Source organism: Natator depressus, chromosome 24 (genome assembly GCF_965152275.1).
Source record: "Natator depressus isolate rNatDep1 chromosome 24, rNatDep2.hap1, whole genome shotgun sequence".
Taxonomy (NCBI): Eukaryota; Metazoa; Chordata; order Testudines; family Cheloniidae; genus Natator; species Natator depressus.
The window spans coordinates 19272728-19292738 of NC_134257.1; the positions used below are offsets into that span (position 1 = coordinate 19272728).

The following is a 20011-nucleotide window of genomic DNA, read 5'->3' on the forward strand; positions in this document are numbered from 1 at the left end:
ACTGGGGTCTTTCTGAGCCTGATCTTAGGGCACAGAATGGCTTCCTTATGAGGTGAGCTTAAAAAGATTGGGGCCTTTCAGCTTGGCAACAAGATGACTCGGGGGGGATGAGACAAAGAGTAAGAAAATCATGCCATGAGGTGGGGAAAGTGACTAGAGAACTGCTATTTCCCCTGCCCCACGGCACCAGAACCTGGGGTCACCCCATGAAATGGACAGGCAGCAGGTTTCATACAAACAAGGGGCCGTGCTTTTCCCCTGCAATGTACAATGAACCTGTGAAACTCGTTGCCAGGGGATGTGGCGATGGGCAAAAGTATAGCAGGGTTCAGAAAAGAACTAGATCCATTCCTGGAGGATAGGGCCATCACTGGCAATTAGCCAAGCTGCTCAGAGACACAACCCCATGCTCTGGGTGTCCCTAAACCTCTGCCTACCAGAAGCCGGGAGGGGAAGACAGGGCTGGGTCTCTCCAATATCGCCATGTTCTGGGCACTGCCCTGGACGTTCTGGGTGTGCCACTGTCTGGGACAGGAGAGTGGCTAGCTGTGGCCTCGCTTCTGTTCCTAACAGGCTTCTCGATGGTCCCACCCACGAGAATTAAATTTTTCCCGTTTGAAAGAAATAAATAAATGCAATTCCAGAGAGTTTGGTCTCCAGTGTGTTTTATTCAGTGAAGCAACATCAGAGGGATGTGAGTGCGTCCGGGAGCAGAGAACCCCTGCCGGGGGGAGAGCGGCTAACCCAGGCTGCGGGGTGGATTTCAGTGCGGTGGGGCCGTTGCACCGGGTGGGGAATCAGGAGAGAAGCGTCAGCAGGAGGAGCCCAGGGAGGGCCGGGAGGAGGTGCCCGGCTGGTCCCGGAGCTGCGCCCGCCACGCTGGAGGTTGTGGTTTCCGGAGCCGCCCCTGCCACGCCGGAGGCCACTGTGCATTTGACTGTGGTTAGATCTGCACCGATCCCTGCGACGGTCCCCGAACCCGCTTTTATCTGGGCGCAGAAGGACTCAGAAGCGCAGCCCTTCATGATGGTCTGTATTTGACTTCCACCTGCGTGTTTGGGAGAAACAGGTGATTGCCAGGGAAACAGCTCCACTCCCCCAGCTGGACTAGGACACAATGGCCTCCTCCTCCTCTGGGCCCCCCCAAACTCCCCTCCCCAGACCCCCACAGCCTTCATTTCCCCATCTGTCTGCTCGCGCCAGCCTGTCTGGCCCGGGATGGCTTCCCCCTTCTCCGCTCAGACACAGTCCCGCTGTGTGCCTGTAAACCAGTCACTTGCCGCCCCGATCCAGAGCCCACTGACAACATCTAGATTGGATGAGGCCTGTATTAGCCACACGGCTCATCTACAAAGAAGCAGCTCAGTGCTGGTGGCAGTGCTGGGATCTCCAAGAAGGGGGCTTTGTAGTGAATTAAGGCACCATGATGGGACGCCGCAAAACAAGGTTCAGATCCCAGCTCTGCCACAGGCTTCCTGTGTGACATGGGGCAAGTCACGGCACTGCTCTGTGCCTCAGTTTCCCCATCTTTAAAATGGGGAGAAAGAGCCTTTGTTTGCCTGCTTAGATTGCAGGCTCTTTGAGGGCAGGGACTGTATCTCACTGGGCATCCTTCAGCATCTGGCAGAAGAGGGGACCCTGATCTCAGTCAAAGGTCTTGAGCAGCACCTGGCTCAAGAGGGGACCCAAATCTTGGTCAGGGGTCTGTCCAGTGCCTAAAAAACAGGGGTTCCCAGGACTAAGCCAGGCCCTACCACAAAGAGTTTACAGATTAAACTTTATACAGGCAATGGAGAGAAAGAGAACCAGAGGCCCAGGGAGGGGGAGACACTGGCCCAAGGTCACACCGGAGGCCACCGCTGGGAATAGAACCCAGGAGTCCTGATCTGCAGCCGATACCTTTCCCTAGGGCCCCTACCCAGCGTCCCGCTTCTGCCCTACGAGGGGGGCGGGGGAGGGGAAGAAACAGCAAAGGAAAAACAACGCCGGAATAAATGAACTGAAGTTACCAATCGTTACGATCCCAGCGGCGTCAAGACGCTGGGTCTCGGATCCAGCACACTCTGTGGTCTGCTCGTTGCATTGAGCAGCATTCAACACGTAGCAGCCCCGGCAGCGCCGGCCACTGGGTTTGGGGTCGGCCGGGGGCGCTGGGAAGAAGCGGAGCAAACGCAGTCAGCTCGGGGTACGAGCCCCAGGATGGGGCGGGGCCGGGAGAGCAGCTGGGGGCTGCAGAGCTCAGCCCCGGGGGCCCCCTGCAGGGGGCGCTGTAGCTCCAGGGACGCCGGGGGCAGCAGGGGCAAGGGAGGGGTTTGCAGCAGGGAGCCCTGGACCCCACCCCGGGTGGGGCCAGCCGGGTTCACACCTGGTGGGAGCCTAGAGCCCCGCTCACTAAACTCCACCCAGCCAGGGGCTCAGTGTTAGTCCACGGGGCGCCCCCCGCAGGGCGGGAGGACCAGGCCTGGGACGTTATCGTGGGGCAGGTTCCAGGCAGCCGGAGGTGCAGGGGATGGGGCAGGAGAGGCGGAGATGCGGAGAGGTACCTGTCACGGTGGTTGTTCTGCAAGCGATGCTCGTCCTTGCTGTCATTCCCTTCCCAAAATTCATAGAGAGGGGGCCGGCATTACATTCGCTGGATGGGATACAGCCCTTGAGAAAGCTCTGTGTCCTCTCTCCCTCTGCACAAGAGGAGAAGTCTGAGATTCCCCTTCCACTCCCACCCCACCTTCACAACGACACCCTGTACCATTAGTCTTCCTCTACCCATGGGGAAACTGAGGCACAGAGAGGGGAAGTGACTCACCCGAGGTCCTACAGGGCTAGAGAAAGCCATTTCAGAACCTAAACCCAGCACTTAGATCCTCCAGCTCCCCACTCAGGGGCCACCTAAACCTGGGGGCCCCAAATCTCTTACCGAGAAAGTATTTTCACTGCCGAAGTTCCCACCCGGGGGTATGTGCCGGGCCGCTGAGATCCCGACACTAGGCATCCAGCCACCGCTTAGCCGTGGCGGGAGTCACAGTCTAGGCATTCCCCTTCCGATATCACCTTCGGGGCCTGATCCAGGGGATGCCCTCGGAGCACGCCCACCGGATCCGGCCCTGCACAAAGCCCAGCCAGGGGAGGAGATGCTGGGTTGCTCCCACCAGATACCCAGGAGCCCAGTGGGTCAGACGCTCCCTGTGGACGTGGGGGAATCAGGTTCCAGGGAATGTTTAACTATTTCATACAAGGTGGGGTGGCTTCAACAGGGAGACAGAGAGACCCACCGGGATCCAGGGGGCCAGGCACAACCGTAGGAGGGGAGGGATCTGGGCTGAAGTCTCCAACCCGATTTGGGCCAAGTGGGGATTTGAACTTGGCTCCCCCAGGGCCCAGCTGAGTGCCCCACCACTGGGGTCTCCTGGCAGCCCTTCCTCCACAGCTGTCTTCTGCAAGGAAAGGCTGACCCGGTTCAGACGCCCGACTCCCGGCGAGGGGTTTCCAGCTGTGGATCCCAACCAGAGCCGGGTGCCTCCATGAAGCCAAGACGTAGGGCCAAATTCCGGGTGGGGGCCGGGCTTAGGCCACACCCCTCGCCTCGGCATTTCCTACTGGCTGCTTAGGTGGCTCCCACTCAGCGTGCTGGCTTTTGCAGATCCCATCCTCAGTGGGCCCCTGACCCCCTGGCTGGCTAGTCACCTGGATGGATTCAGTGGACACATGGGGCCACCAGAGGCCAGCAGATGCTTCAATGGCAGTCACCGCGACTTTGGGGGTCCCAGAGCCCCTTCCCCAAGCTCCCGGCACTGACACCTGCCCTGAGACGCTTTCTTACTGCAACCTTGCTCTGTCCAGTTCATACAGCTCATCACAACTGCATCATCCTTCCTAGCACCTCTTCTTCTCTACACGGTAAGGGCGCCTTCCTTTACCGACGCGGCACGTCAAACCTGTCGCCAGGACAGCGTTTGAACTGGAAAAACTGCAGCCACTGGGAAGTTGCTGGGCCTTGCATCTGAGACCCACTGAGATGCCTTTGGTGCACGAGCCCACAGGGGGCCGCACAGAGCCCAGGAGTCCTGGCTCCCAGTCATTGCCTGTTCGAACCCAGCCACCCCACTCCTGTCCCGGGGGAAGGTGTAGAGTAGAACCCAGGAGTCCTGGCTCCCCAGCCTGTTCCCTGACCCATGTTGATAAGGATCTATTTCACCTACCCACTATGACTTCAGTGAGAGAGATGCCGCAAGAGTCTTGTCCAGGGGCGCAGGTCTGCATGCTGCCCGTGCAGCTGTTTCCAACTCCAGCGCAAACCTCACACTGCAGACAGGCCCCTGGAGAAGGAGAGAGAACAGGGCGGGTCTAGATTTGTCCCTTCCTTGCCCCCTCACTTTCCCCTGAATTTAACTGACCCCAGCTGCGGATCTGGCCCCATTGACGCCAACTGGGGATCATGATGTAGAAATGCCTTTTATATTCTCTTGAGCTCATGTGTGTGAAATTCAGATCTGTTTCCTTTCAGACAAACTCGTGGTGCAAATCCCCTTTCAGGAATGCCCCTGGTTTCTGGCCAGCTCTGAAATGTGCCCAGTCACGATTGGGTTCTAGTGATTTAAAGTGTAAATATTTCCTCCCTTTTCCAGAATTGTTTCACTCTCTGTCACAGGGACTTTGTGACTTCCAGCCCCCTCCGCCTCGGACGCTGTCACTCGGACGCTCCCAGCCCAGCCCTCATTATTCTCCGACTGCTTTTCGGTTACGTTCAGGAACAATTTTATCTGACAGGCAGCTCTGAGCTGTTGGCACGTTGGAGAAGTTAGGAAATCAGCCCCTGTAGGAACAGACCCCACTCACCCGTGGCCAGGAGAGCAGCGAGGATGCAGACGACAAGAGAAGTCTCCACGCTGAGGAGGAAGCAGGAGATCGGCGCTAATGCAACTGTAAGCAGAGTCAGGATGAGCTCTACCCTGACTTCTGGTGGCGAGTCATGGTGGGTTGTGGAAAAGAACTTCAGGAGCTGATCTCATTTGCATAGGCACACCCACCCTGCCTAGATGGTCACTTTGGCTGCTGTAGGAGCCCCAGTTTCTCTGGGGCCAGGAGTAAACTGTTATTATCCTGATTATGTGACCCAAGGACAGCAGAACTGTACTCAGCCTTTTGTTATGATGGAGGGACTCACCATCAACTAAGCAGCACTCGCTAGGCAAGGGTCATGGGTTCCAAAACCCAGTGAATGGAGAGAGGCTGGGTTATTTGGTGAGGGGTTTATGTGCTAATTGTACTTCCTCATCTCTCCACTGTGGAATATCAGAGCTGATTTTGATTCTATTAGGAGTCTAGTTACAGGCTGCTGAGCTCACTTTGGGCTAATGGTGCATCAGCCCTGGGCCTCTCCTACTACAAGCTGAAATCACAAAAGAGCTGAACTGACTAAGAGCTGAAATCACTGAGTGTTGTGTTAAGTAGTGGGGGAGCCTGAAGCTATATGGTAGAGCAGTTTGCGGGACGGCGAGTGGAGCGGAGCGGCTGGCGGAGCAGCTCATGGGGGTGGCTGGCAGAGCGGAGCCCCATGGAGAGGTGGGGCCATCAGCTTTGGACCACGTAAGGTGCCCCTTAACTCTTCTCCACCCAGGTAGGGAGGTAAAACTCTGCAGATAAACTTTTGAACTCTGGGCCTGCCCTGACCAGGGACAGAGACTTTTGGGTTGTTGGACTTTTGGGACTTGGGTGATTTTGGGTTGCTGGACTCAAGAACCAAAGGGAAAGGACACGCCCCAATTTGCTTGGGGTGGGTTTTTTTTTGCTCATGGGTTGTGTTATGAATCCTGTTGGTGGTGTCTCCCCAACATAATGCCACATTGTTTCTCTCTGTTATTAAAAGGCTTTTTTGCTACACTCAGACTCTGTGCTTGCGAGAGGGGAAGTATTGCCTCTTGGAGGCGCCCAGCGGGGGTGGTATAGATTTGTCCCAGGTCACTGGGTGGGGGCTCGAGCCAGTTTTGCATTGTGTTATTGGAACAGATCCCCTAGATCCTGACCCCGGCCCTTGTTGCTGCCAACTCTGACAGGCAGAAGGGTTACATTTTGGGGGTCTCATTCGGGATCCCTGAGTCAGTACCCCCCGCAAGCACCTATTGAGTGATCCACTACATTGGGAAACAATTTATATTTTGTTTTGTTTGTGCTTATATTGTGAGGAAATTACTGTCTTTATAATGGCTAATATGTCAGGTTTGTTGGGCCCTGGCTCAGCAGCTTCCAGCTCAGAGGCTGCAGCCTCGGCCGACGATTGGACAGAAGCTCTGGGGCAAACGCTGGGAAAGGTTGTGCTGTCCCATGCTGCGTCAAACTCTTGTCGTCAGTTAAGGTTGTTTGCTGGGGAGGAGGAGTTTGAACCCTGGTTGGCGCATACCACTGAATTGCTGCAAGAGTGGGCCCTACCAGATGCCGAACAGCGAAGATGCCTCCTAGAGAGCCGTGGCGGCCCAGCATTAGATGTGATTTGCACCCTGAAGCTCACTGACCCTGGGGTCAGTGTGAAGGACTGCCTAGAGGCCCTTGAACACACCTTTGGGAGCGTAGAGGGCCCTGAAGACAGCTACTGTAAGTTCCTTAATTCCCGACAGCAAAAAGGCAAGAAGGCTTCAGCCTACATCCAGAGACTGGAGATTGCTTCAGAGAGCTGTCATGAGGGGAGCAGTGACTGCTGAGCAGATGGATCAGACCAGACTGGCTCAAATTGTAAGAGGAACTCAGTGTCAGAACCCGATTCTACTTCATCTCCAGCTTAGAGAACGACGGGAACATCCCCCAAGTTACTCCCAGCTGATGAAAGAGGTCAGAGAGGAGGAGGAAAGGCAGGCTGCCCGTGAGTTTTGGGAAGCCCAAACATCGGATCCAGCCAGCACAACACCACTGCCAACGGCCAGTGTACTGATGGTGAGCACCAGAGAGGAACTTGCCCAACAAATGCAGGTCCTGACGGAACGGATAGCTGAGCGGCAAAGTACCGTTGACCGAGTTCAGACTTCCAGGAATAAGGAGCCTCAAACGGTGGCGATTGAGAAGCCCGCACTTAGAGCCACCATCCAACCCAGACGAAGGGGGAAAGGTCAATTCTTCTGCTACCGATGTGGTCAGGATGGGCACGGTGCTGCCAAGTGCCGTAATGAAGAAAACCCCTCCTTAGTGTATGGAAAGCTGAGGATCAGTTGGGAGAGATCCGGTAGCTGCCAGAGGGTCTGGGGACGGGGACCCCCCAGGTCTGCAGGATTTGAAGATTCCCCCAGAAAAGACTGTCCAGCTGGGATCCCCGCAGGACTGATAGGGCCTCGAGCAGAGGTCACGGTGAGGATTGAAGGGGTGGAGTGTAAAGCAGTGCTTGACACTGGATCTCAAGTGACTATTATATTTCAGTCATTCTACCAGCAGATGCTTAGGCACCTGCCTATACAGCCACTGACTGGCCTTGGCCTGTGTGGCCTCAGCATGGATGAATACCCCTACCAAGGGTATGTCATCGTGCACCTGGAATTCCCAGAGGAGGTTGCTGGGGTAAGAGAAGAGGTAGACACAGCTGCCTTAATATGCCCTGACCCTAAAGGGACCTCTGATGTGTCTGTGCTGATAGGGATCAACTCCAGTCTCTTCAAGGTACTCGCGGATTACTGCAGAAGGCGGGCTGGGGACCAGTACCTGAATACCCTGATGATCCATACGCTTTGTGCTGAAGCCTACAGGAAAATTGAGAGCGCTAAAAGGGACACATCTGAGCTACCGCTTGGAGCACTGAAGTACGCGGGCATGACCCCCTTAGTAGTGCCTGCAAGGACGGAGCAAGAAGTGCTTGTCTTGAGTACCTGACTGAAAGGCAGTAAACGGACGTTAGCAATGTTAGAGCAGCCGATGGGAGGAGAGCTCCCTGAAGGAGTGCTGGTCCCCAGTGGAGTCATAACTCTACCCGTTGAAGCCCAGGAAAGGGTGACTATACTGATTGCTAATGAAACGAGTCGTGATGTTGTTGTGAAGCAAGGACAAAAGACAGCAGACCTCTTTGAGCCTGAGTCGATTGTAAAACCCCAGTGTGAAACTCAAGTTCCAACAGTAGACCAAGCAAAGTTTGACTTTGGAGATTCACCAGTGTCCGAGGACTGGAAAGATCGCCTGAGGAAGAAACTCTGTGAAAGATCCAAGGTGTTCTCACTGCATGAGTGGGATGTGGGATGTGCAAAGGGAGTAGAGCACAATATCAGACTACATGACTCTCGACCTTTCAGGGAGAGATCTAGGAAGGTTGCTCTCTCTGAGATGGAAGATGTGCGACATCATCCTGAGGAGCTGGCTGCGAATGGCATCATTACAGAGTCCCGCAGCCCATATGCCTCACCCATTGTGGTGGTCCGTAAAAAGAATGGGAAAATCCGGACGTGTATTGACTACCGCACTCTAAACAGCCGTACTGTGGTCGACCAGTACACTATGCCTCGAGTGCAAGATGCCTTAGACTGTTTGCTGGGAAGCCAGTGGTTCTCTGTGTTGGATCTTCGAAGTGGATACTACCAGATCCCTCTGGGAGAAGAAGATAAGGAGAAGACAGCCTTCATCTGCCCATTAGGGTTTTATCAGTTCAAATGCATGCCCCAAGGGATTTCTGGAGCACCTGCCACCTTTCAACGTCTCATGGAGAAAGTTGTGGGAGACATGAATTTACTGCAAGTGTTAGTTTATTTGGATGACCTGATTGTGTTTGGAAGAACCTTAGAGGAGCATGAAGAAAGACTTCTTAAAGTGCTTGATCGGTTGGAGGATTATGGTCTGAAGCTTTCAATTGACAAATGCCAGTTCTGCAGAACCTCAGTGAAGTATGTGGGTCACATCGTGTCCCAAGAGGGTGTGAGTACTGATCCCAATAAAATAGAAGCACTCACTACATGGCCACGTCCAAGTAACTACAGAGAACTCAAGGCCTTTCTTGGATTTAGTGGCTACTACCGCAGATTTGTGAAAAACTATACTACGATTGTAAAGCCTCTGAATGATCTCACCAGGGGACACCAGTCCAGCAAGAACAAATCTAAGACCAAGAATAAGGGGAGGTCCCCAAAGCCTCCTGTGCAGAGGCACTATGGCCCCTTCGAACCATTTGGGCCACGGTGGGATGAGAGATGTGAAAGGGCTTTTCGAGAAATCATTACTTGCCTAACTCATGCTCCAGTCCTAGTTTTTGCTGACCCAAGCAAACCCTTTATCCTGCATACTGATGCCAGTTTGGAGGGTCTGGGAGCAGTCCTGTACCAGGAAGTGGAAGGCAAACGTAAACCTGTAGCCTTTGCCAGCCGAGGACTGTCTGATAGTGAAACTCGCTATCCCACCCACAAGCTGGAATTCTTGGCCTTGAAATGGGCCATCACTGAGAAATTTCGAGACTACTTGTATGGTGCTCAGTTCCAGGTGTGGACAGACAACAATCCACTGACTTATGTGTTAACAAGTGCTAAGCTGGATGCTACAGGGCAGAGATGGGTGGCCGCCTTGGCTAGCTATGAGTTCAGCATTCAGTACTGATCAGGGAGAAGCAATGTAGATGCAGATGCATTGTCCAGGCATCCGCAGGCTCCAGAAGTTGCTGTGATACCCACAGATGGAGTGAGAGCTATTTGCAGTGTGAGTCGCCGAGAGCCAGAGGCCCGAGAGAGCCTTCAGGGATGTGTTGCAGAAACTTTGGGCCTGCCCCCTGAATGCATGCCTTCTGCTTCAGTGAACTATATTGCATTGGACCAATCTCCCTTGCCCATGCTCAATGCGGCTGACTGGCAAGAAGCCCAGCGGCAAGATATTGACATTCGTGATACACTACTTGCCAAAAGGGAGGGGCGAAGCCCAGCTGCGGTTGTCCCACCTAACCCGGAGGGTAAACTACTATTGAGAGAATGGACCAAACTAAAACTGATTCAGGGAGTGCTACACCGAATGACCACCGCCCCTTTACAAAAGCAACGAGCACAACTAGTGCTGCCAAGAGAGTACAGAGCCCTGGCCATGAGGGCCCTGCATGATGACTTTGGGCATTTAGGGATGGAGAGGACCCTGGAACTGATTCGTAGTAGGTTCTATTGGCCCCGAATGGCTGAAGATGTTCGCAGGAAATGTGAGACTTGCGCTCGACGTGTTCAAAGGAAAACTCTGCCCACGAGGGCTGCATATCTCAAGAACATCACCAGCAGCAAACCTTTGGAGCTGGTGTGCATTGATTTCTTGTCTGTAGAGGCAGACAAGAGGAATGTTGGGAACGTTCGAGTAGTGACTGACCATTTTACACGGTATGCACAGGCATACCCCACACGTGATCAGAGGGCCACCACCGTCGCTCGAGTATTGTGGGACAAATATTTCTCAGTCTATGGATTCCCGGCTCGGATACACTCTGATCAGGGGCGGGATTTTGAGAGTCACCTTCTGAGGGCGGTGCTGAAGATAGCAGGAATTAAAAAGTCTAGGACAACGCCTTATCACCCCCAAGGTGATCCTCAGCCAGAGAGGTTCAACCGAACCCTATTAGACATGTTGGGGACTTTGCGACCAGAGCAGAAGGCAACCTGGAGCCAGCATGTCGCATTTCTGGTGCATGCCTACAATGCCACAAAGAACGATGCTACGGGAGTCACCCCATATCTCTTGATGTTTGGGCGAGAACCAAGATTACCCATAGACTTGTGCTTTGGTGTTTCAGAGGATGGAGATAGCTATGAAACTCACCAGCAATATGTATCCCGACTAAGGGAAAAGCTGCGGGATGCTTATCGCTTAGCTACCGCTGCGACTCGGAAGAACGCAGACCGCAACAAACATCGATATGATGCTAGAGTGCGTTCGCAGGAGCTCCAGCCGGGGGACAGAGTCCTGCTGCGAAATTTGGGTATTGCTGGCAAACACAAGATAGCTGATGGATGGAAGGCAATACCTTACCTGGTGATGGAAAAGCTGGGAGATCTGCCGGTCTACAAGATCAAACCTGAAGATGGTCCAGGGCAAATAAAGACTGTGCATAGAAACCTTTTGCTCCCTGTGGGGGAATTGGTAAGCATCCCTTATGAGATGGGCCACGACAGGGCAGACGGGCAGAACAGAAGTGCTAGACCAAAGCCACCATCCAACATGGACAGCGGGCCCCCTGCAGCTAACGTACCCCTATTCAGCACATCCGAGAGTGAGTCTGAGGAGGAAGACACAACCATGGTGTATCCTGGAATGGAGACAAGATTTCAGTCTCGATCAGCTGAACCAGGAGAGAGCTCCCCCTCCTCCTCCCTAAACCCCATGGCAGAGGTATTTAGGCCCGTTACTGGCACCCTTGTGCCGCTGATGGGACCCCCCTGTGATGATGCACACAGGTTATTGGACAGTGGAGACATCCAGGGGGAGGGGGCCCTAGTCACGTTGGACCTTCCACGGTCAGAACCGGAGATGCAGAGGCCTATGCCAGTAGCTGAGGGATCCTCAAAGGAAACCTCTCCATTCATCGCTCAAGAAGATTTCCTGCCTACCCCTGCAACAAAAATTCCAATAGACGAGACAGGGTAATAAGACCAGTAAAACGGTTAACTTAGGAGGCACCTGGGGTGACTAGTGAGGAGCCAACACACTTAGCACACAGGCTTGTGAAAGCTGAAGTGGGCTTTCTGAGGCCCTTTGGAGGGAACCAGTGAATTGGTATAATAGGGAGTGTGATTGGTTGGGACGACAAATTCTCGGCTGGGGGGAGGATGTAAGCAGAGTCAGGATGAGCTCTACCCTGACATCTGGTGGCGAGTCATGGTGGGTTGTGGAAAAGAACTTCAGGGGCTGATCTCATTTGCATAGGCACACCCACCCTGCCTAGATGGTCACTTTGGCTGCTGTAGGAGCCCCAGTTTCTCTGTTATTGGGGCAGGAATAAACTGTTATTATCCTGATTATGTGACTCAAGGACAGCGGAACTGTACTTGGCCTTTTGTTATGATGGAGGGACACACCATCAACTAAGCATCACTCGAAACTCAAGTTGGGGGCTGAAATGAGTTCAGATGAAGGATTCCACATGCACAATCCAGCTGACAGGGTGGGTGGAAGGACGGAGCTATTTGCCACAGCTCTGGGGTAGCCACAGCACTGAGCCCTTGGCAGCTGGTATGTTTGTGGCACCCAGCAGGAGAAGTCAGAGACAAACCTGAAATGCTCCTGCTGGAAGGTTGTGGTTTAAGGTGACTCTTTTTCTGGAATCCAGAACAATCACACACAAGAACACAAAAACGGGGGAGACAAAGCAGGCTGCTTCTTCAACAGAGTGAGACAAAGCAGGCTGCTCCCTACGGCACCAAGAGACAACTTGCCCACCTTGTTCTAGGCTGTTTCTTTCCAGACTGCCTCCAGTCCCACACTTCCCCGCAGAGCCTCCAAGACTGCCAGCAGGCCAGGAAACCCTACTCCCCCATTCACCCACTCTTAAAGTGATATCTTGCTATTGCAAACGGTCCTCCATACACAATGTCCAGTATCATTCACAGGCAGGGCTGGATTAAGTTTTTGTGGGCCCAGCACCACACATATTTGTGGGCCCCCATGGGACAAGGTGCAGGGGGGCGGGATGCTCAGTCTCGAGAGTGAAGGGCAGGCTGGGGGCAATGAGGCCCAGCGCAGCGGGAGCAGCCCCGCTCCACACAGCCCAGCAGGAGGGCACGGTTTACAAATCTGCAGCTGCCAGACGCACACCAGCCTGCCCAGCCCTGTGCTGCCAGCATGACCCTTCCCCTTGAGGGTGGGCCCGCACCACACTGCCCCCCTGCCCAGTGCCCACCCTTATGCCCAGCACCCCCTGCCCATAGATCTCCCCACTGCCCCCCACTTTCCTCACAGCCCACCATTACAGCTGCACAGCACCCCATATTCCTGAGGGGATTCTGCACCAAAAAAATAAAAATTCTGCGTGTAATAGTTTAAAATTCTGCAAATTGTATTTGTCAATAAATAAATGTGGAGGCTCCAACATGGCAGTGGGGAGCACAGGCCACTGGTTGCATGGAGGTGGGAGATCCCTGCAGCCTCCCCCCACCCCATCCCGGGACAGGGACTCGGCAGTGAGGCTGCACCCGACCCTGACACAATGCAAGGGCCAGGCCTGTCCCAGCAACACCCTGGGGCCCTGCCCCCCTGTGCCAGGCACACCAGGTGTGGGTGAGCAGGCTCAGCCCAGCAGCAGGATCCAAGTGCAGAGGGACTTAGTGTGGGGGGATCCAGGTGGGGGTAAGAGAGTTCGCTGTGGGGCAATCTGGGTGCGGGCGGCTCAGTGGGAGATCTGGCTGCACAGAAGCTCATTGAGGGGTTCCAGGTGCAGGGGCAAATGGGACTCTGCAGGGGATCCAGGTGAAGGTGTTTGGGGCTCAGTGGGGGGGGTCTAGGTGCAGGGGAGGTGGGGTTCATTTGGGTGGGCATCCAGGTGTAGGTGGTTGGGACTCAGTGGGGAGGGTGTCAGGGGGGTTCTTCGGGGTGGCACAGATGCAGGGGAGGTGGGGCTTATCAGGGTGAGGGTTCGATGGGCCTGCTGAACAGGGGAGCCCCAGCTTCTGCCAAGGGGATGCCGCAGGCTGGGCTCCAGCTTCCTCCCTCCCCTTCTCTTCCCCATCCCCTGCCCCTTCCCCACTGCCCCATCTCCTCCCCACCTCACCCTCTTCCTTCCCCACTGCCTCTTCCCCCTGCCCCCACTTCCCCCTCCCCTTCTCTTCCCCATCCCATGTCCCTTCCCCACCGCTCCATCCCCTCCCCAGCCCCCACCTTCCTTCCCCAATGCCTCTTCCCCCTGCCCCCGCTTCAGAGCAGAGTAATATAAATGGTGAACGGTTTAGAAAACGTGACCTATGAGGGAAGATTATAAAAACTGGCTTTGTCTAGTCTGGGGAAGTGAAGCCTGAGGGGGGACATGAGAACAGTTTTCAAGCCCATAAAAGGTTGTTACAAGGAGGAGGGAGAAAAATCATTCATAGGCACTGTCTGCGTGAGTGCTCCAGGGCTGCCAAGCTCCCTCCGCCCCCGTGCCCCACCTCTTCTTCGCCTCCTAGGACAATTGGCTGTAAATGGCTCTGTTTACTTGCAAACCTTCCTGGGTACGTGCAGGCCAGCCCTGGAAGAATGGAGGCTTGGGGTCTCACAGGACATGTGACCATGTCACCTGATACTGGAATCCATCATAAACCTGGTGCTTTTCCATTTAGAAGGAGGGGTGGGGACCCAGAGAGACAAAAGATTCCTGCCTTGTGCCAAAGCTGTAGAAGGGGGTGGAACAGAACAAAGGGGGCTGGAGTCATGAAAACACCCCAGCTTCCCACCTAAGATGTCTGCTGGAACTAACAAAGACTGTACCAGGGGAAAGGATTGGGCCCAGACTAGGAAGGAGTCTAGCCTGTGAAAGAAGCTTCTTGGAACATCTCTGAGGGTGGGATTTTACCTGTAAACAGTTTCTTAAGGTATTAGGCTTAGACTTGCGTGGTTTTGCTTTATTTTGCTTGGTGACTTACTTTGTTCTGTCTGTTATTACCTGAAACCACTTAAATCCTACTTTTTTTACTTAATAAAATCACTTTTGTTTATTAGTAAACCCAGAGTAAGTGATTAATACCTGAGGGAACAAACAGCTGTGTGTATCTCTCTATCAGTGTTATAGAGGGTGGACAATTTATGAGTTTACCCTGTATAAGCTTTATATAGAGTAAAACGGATTTATTTGGGGTTTGGATCCCATTGGGAACTGGGTATCTGGGTGCTAGAGACAGGAGCACTTTCTAAGCCATTTTCAGTTAAGTCTGCAGTTTTGGGGGGACGTGGTTCAGACCCTGGGTCTGAGTTGCAGCAGGCTAGCATGTCTTGCTCAACAAGGCAGGGTTCTGGAGTCCCAGGCTGGCAGGGAAAATGGCCTCAGAGGTAACTTCAGCACGTCAGGTGGCAGTCCCAAGGGGATATCTGTGACCAAACCCGTCACAGTGGAATCTCCATCATTGGAGATTTTTACGAGCAGGTCAGACAAACGCTTGTCAGGGATGGTCTAGATGATACTTAGTCCTGCCATGGGTGCAGGGGACTGGAATAGATGACCTCGCGAGTCCCCTTCCAGTTCTATAATTCTATGAGAAGCGGGATCCTGTGGTTAGAGAAGTGGGGGTGGGAGTCAGGACGCCTGGGTTCTTTAGAGTGGAAAGCAGGGCAGAGTAGAGTAAAATTGAGTGGGCCTTTGAAATCTGGATTTCTGGTTTTCATAAGGATGTTGGGTCTAATAAATGTAGGAGGAAGGGGTCCTGCAGGTCAGGACTCCTGGGTTCCATTGATGAGTGAGTGGGGCCTAGTAGATAAATCCGGTTGTCAGGACTCCTGGGTTCTATCCCTGGTGAGGGGAGTGGGGTCTAGTGGGTTAGAGCTGGCAGATTGAGAGCCAGGACTCCTGGGTTCTCTCCACCCAGGCCTGGCTGCCGGGGAGAGCAGCCCAACATGCCGCGGAGGCGCAGTGGGAGAAGGACACATTGTACTGCCAGAAGGCTGCAGCATAAAGTGACTCTGTTTCTGGAGATTCAAAACAATCACACCCAAGAACCACAAAGGAGAGGGAGACAAAACAGGCTGCTCCATACTGTAGTGATAAATAACTCAAACCTTGTTTTAGGCTGTTTTTTTGCAGACTGCCCCTGGTCCCACGTCTCCCTGCAGAGTGCCCGCGGCTGCCAACAGGACCAGGAAACCACCCCCGCCCCCAAAGCAATAACTTGCCACTGCAAACAGTGCTTGATACACAATGTCCCAGTCTCTGCAAGGCGGCTCTCAGCCACACACTATTTTGAACAGCGGAGGGATCCCTGGGCCTGGAAAAAGGCAAACTTTTATCCCTCCTCCAGAGCCAAATTACCTCTGTTCCCCCTCCCCACAGATGAGGGCCTGGGGCCCCTGCACCATCTCCCCAGGTTCCCTTGTGGGAGGAGGAACACAACACACAGCTGTGACATCTCCCCAACCCAGTTGAAGTCCCTCACTTTTCCATAGGCCATCAGGGAGCCATAGGCTGGGGGGAGACATTCCCCCTCCCTCCTAGTGGCAGCTACCTCTGCCCCCCGTCCCCCTGCACTGTGCTGGGGGCTTCCCACCCTTGCAGGGTGTCACAGCATTGCCAGTGCTCTGCAGCTGCCTCCGTTTCCCCACTCTCCGCCACCCTCATGCTCTGTTGTGCCAGGGCGGAGCTGATTTCCCTGCTCCCGGCAGAAGGAGTCCAAGAGTTTACACGGGAGTCAGCGAGTCCCCTCTCCGGCGCGGCAGCGGGCGGCTCTCTCCCCTCACCCCACCCCTCAGTCTCAGGTAGCTGTTTGCACTCGCTGGGTAGCGAACTGGAGCTGAACGGTTCTTCTCCCTTGATACGACCCCGCTGCAGCTGTCAGTTACCCCGTTTGCACGCTGGCTCTCGCCTTCATCAGCATTCATATGGTGGAGGAGTGGGGCTAGCAGCCAGGCCTCCCGTGTTCTATCCTGGCTTGGACAGGGGAGTGGGGTCCAGTGGTTTCAGCATCAACAGACTGGAGGTGTATCACTTACCCAAACGCTCCTTAGAAAAAAATTTCCGTGGGGTGAAGCCGGTGGCTAACTCTGCAGAGTGGGAAAGCTGTACCCGTCTCTCGCTCTGGGCTGTCCCTGTCTCTCGCTCTGGGCTGTCCCTGTCTCTCTTTCTCTTTATACAGAAGGGCTCAGGTACCTGCTGTGATGTAATATAGAAACCATCAGGTAGAGTATATACATTTCTATTCTTCTCACTGGCCCTGCGTGAAGCAGCAGGGAGAGGGGAGTGTTGACCTGGGAATGTGGCAGGGGAGTTTCACTGGGGGTAGGAGACCTGAGAGCGGGTAACCTGAGCCGGGAGTGGGAGGGGGAAGTAACACCTCTGCCCGGGAATGTGGACAGAGGCTGCAGGAGGGAGCCTGCTGGGGGAGGGAGGGTTGGTATCAGTTTTGTGCTGGGTGGTGGAACGTAGGGAACCCCAGGGCTGGGGTCTAAGCTCCCTGCTCCCCCAGAAGGACTTGACTGAGGGGTCCTGGGTGTCCCCACAAGCTCTGTTTTGGACTGTGTTCCTGTTGTCCAATAAACCTTCTGTTTTACTGGCTGGCTGAGAGTCTCAGTGAATCCCAGGAAGAGGGGTGCAGGGCCCAGACTACCACACACTCCGTGACACCCTGCCCACTCTTTCGACATTTGTGCACACGGACAAATTCTCCTCTCTTCCTGTTAGGAAATCGAATTACAGGAATGAGTGAAACCAACTCTGCGGAAGAGAAGAACGAGGGGGGATTTGATAGCTGCTTTCAGCTCCCTGAAAGGGGGTTCCAAAGAGGATGGATCTAGACTGTTCTCAGTGGTGGCAGATGACAGGACAAGGAGTAATGGTCTCAAGTTGCAGTGGGGGAGATTTAGGTTGGATATTAGGAAAAACTTTTTCACTAGGAGGGAGGTGAAACACTGGAATGCGTTACCTAGGGAGATGGTGGAATCTCCTTCCTTAGAGGTTTTTAAGGTCAGGCTTGACAAAGCCCTGGCTGGGATGATTTAGTTGGGGATCGGTTCTGCTTTGAGCAGGGGGTTGGACTAGATATCTCCTGAGGTCCTTTCCAACCCTGATATTCTATGATTCAACTCCCCTTAAGAGGCTTGGGGTGGCAACGTGGGCAGCGCGTCAAGCAAGGTACAGAGCAGCCGGACTTCTGGGTCCTGTCCTTGGGAGAAGCAGGATGCCTGGGTTCTATAGAGTGGAAGCAGGGCACAGTGGAGTAGGGTTGGGTGGGCCTTGGAAATCTGGGTTCCATAAGAAAGTGGGGTCTAGTTAATGCAGGAGGAAGGAGGCCAGCCGGTCAGGACTCCTGGGTTCCATACAGGGGTGAGGGGGAGGCTAGTAGTTAAAACTGGTTGCCAGGATTCCTGGGTTCTCTCTCCAGCTCTGGGAGGAGAGTGGTGGCTAGGAAGGTAAAGCCAGGGGCCTGGGTGGCTGGACTTCCATATTCTGGCGTCAGCTGTGTGGTCCGGTGGATTAAAGCAAAGGCCTGCGAGTCAGGACTCCTGGGTGCTAGGCCCCGCTCTTAGGCGGAAGCAGGATCTCATGGGTTACAGCAGGGCTAGGAGCCTGGGTTCCCTTTTCAGCTCCTCCAATCACTCTGTGTCCCTGGGAAAGTCACAGGACCTGTCTCTCCTTTTCATTGCATACGTTATAACAATATTGCCCCCCTCCACCAGATCTCGTAATAACCTTTGCAAAGTTCCTGGTACATTTGGGCATAAGGGCCAAAGCTCTGAGGGCATTTTTGTCCCTTTTCCTTGTTCATCCCATTGACACTCAATTTAAGCCCCATTTAAATGCAGAACGGAACAGAGGAAACAGCCAGGGCCCTGCAATGCAGCTGAGTTTCTACCAGGCTGGCAAAGTCATTCCAGGGGTTCCCATCACCTTCCTAATGACCTTGACAGCAGCTCTGGTTTCAAATTGGTTGTAATTTGAGCTTTGCCTCTGTGTTTCTTCCTTCTGTCCATCAGCCCGCCCCCAGCTTCCTCACACTGTGTCACCAATGTTATGCAAGAGTAGAACTGGATTACCGCTCCCAGTCCCAGAGTAAATGTCAGATTATATCAGAACCACACACGCCCAGCCGCCCCGAAAACCTCAAAAATCTGAAAATCATAAAACCGTTGGCGGAAAATTGCAGGTTAAAAAAAATTCAGCCGGAAAATGAAAATTGTTCAGCTGAAAAGAGACAATAACGTTAGTTGAAAAGCGCTAAAGCCGGGATACGGTTTGGCTACGAACTGCTACAAAGGGAACCATGATTGGCCAAAAAGTGAATCATTTTCAGCCTAAACCCAACAATGTTTTGAGGCCAAACTATCAAAACCCAAACAATTTTCAGCAAAAAAAAGGTGAAAAATGTCACGTTTCCTGCAGAAAACTGAACAATTTTTGGCCCAGAAACTGCCAAAAGCAAACCACCTTTAAGCTGAAAAAAGTCAAACCCTGAGAAACGTTTGCGGTCCCAACTATTTTCAGCCAAAATGTTCTGGAAGCTGAGCAATTTTCAGCTGAAAACCAAATGAGTTGGGACAAAAATTAAGCAATCTTTAGCCCAAACCTGCCAAAATCTTTGGACTCAAACCTGGACAATTTTTCGTCCAGATCTTTGAAAATATGACAATTTTCAGCCAAGAAATTAAAAGAACGTGGCCCAAAACTGCTGAAAACAGAAAAAAATAAAATAGTTTTGGGTTTTTTGGGGGGGAAGGGGGTTACAAAACTTGAAATTTAGGAACAATGCAGGGGCCCTTGCTGTGAAAAAGTTTGAGCTGAAAACACCTGATTTCCGTTTAACCTGGAGCTGAGGCAGGGCAGAGCTAAGGGGACAGCAGCAGCTGCAGCCCGAGCTGGGCCGGGGGCAGAGCAGCAGCCAGAACCAGCCTAACCCTGCTCATACCCAGTGGCAGGGAGTTTCACAGCCTAACCCTGCTCATACCCAGTGGCAGGGAGTTTCACAGCCTAACCCTGCTCATACCCAGTGGCAGGGAGTTTCACAGCCTAACCCTGCTCATACCCAGTGGCAGGGAGTCCTCCTGGTTTTCCTTGACAGTGGCAAATTTCTGTGGCTTCTAGGTGGTTTTAGAAAGGAAATTTCCCTTCAGACCCAACGAGGGGCCTCTGCCTATTGTCTCGACTCACCTGGGGAACGCAGGACCCAGCGCAGAGAGAAACTTGGATGGCGTGTGTTTGCCCAGCAAAGCGTCCGTGAGTCTGTCCCCAGCACGCCTGAGCCCTCCCCTGTGTGTTGAGTTCACTCCCCTTAACTCTGTGTCTCCTACATGCTCCACCCCACCTACTCCCTGAGATCCACAAGCTGCAAACCATGAACGGAAATGATCATCAGACACTGTCTTAGCAGCGAAATCACTTAAGCAACAGCCACCGCTTTAAAACTGGCCCCCACTTCCTTCCATAGAG

General features: G+C 53.6%; 1 protein-coding gene across 1 annotated transcript; it reads right to left on the bottom strand.

Moving 5' to 3' along the window:
- Positions 1–660: 660 nt before the first annotated feature.
- LOC141977571 (phospholipase A2 inhibitor gamma subunit B-like) lies at positions 661–20007 on the bottom strand. The gene is made up of 7 exons (XM_074939083.1): positions 19998–20007; positions 19733–19907; positions 4834–4883; positions 4197–4313; positions 2544–2678; positions 2010–2150; positions 661–1048 (listed from the first exon to the last, which is right to left on the bottom strand). The coding sequence occupies exons 1-7, from the start codon at positions 20005–20007 to the stop codon at positions 798–800; spliced, it is 879 nt and encodes a 292-aa protein (XP_074795184.1). The 3' UTR covers positions 661–797.
- Between the last annotated feature and the right edge of the window lie 4 nt (positions 20008–20011).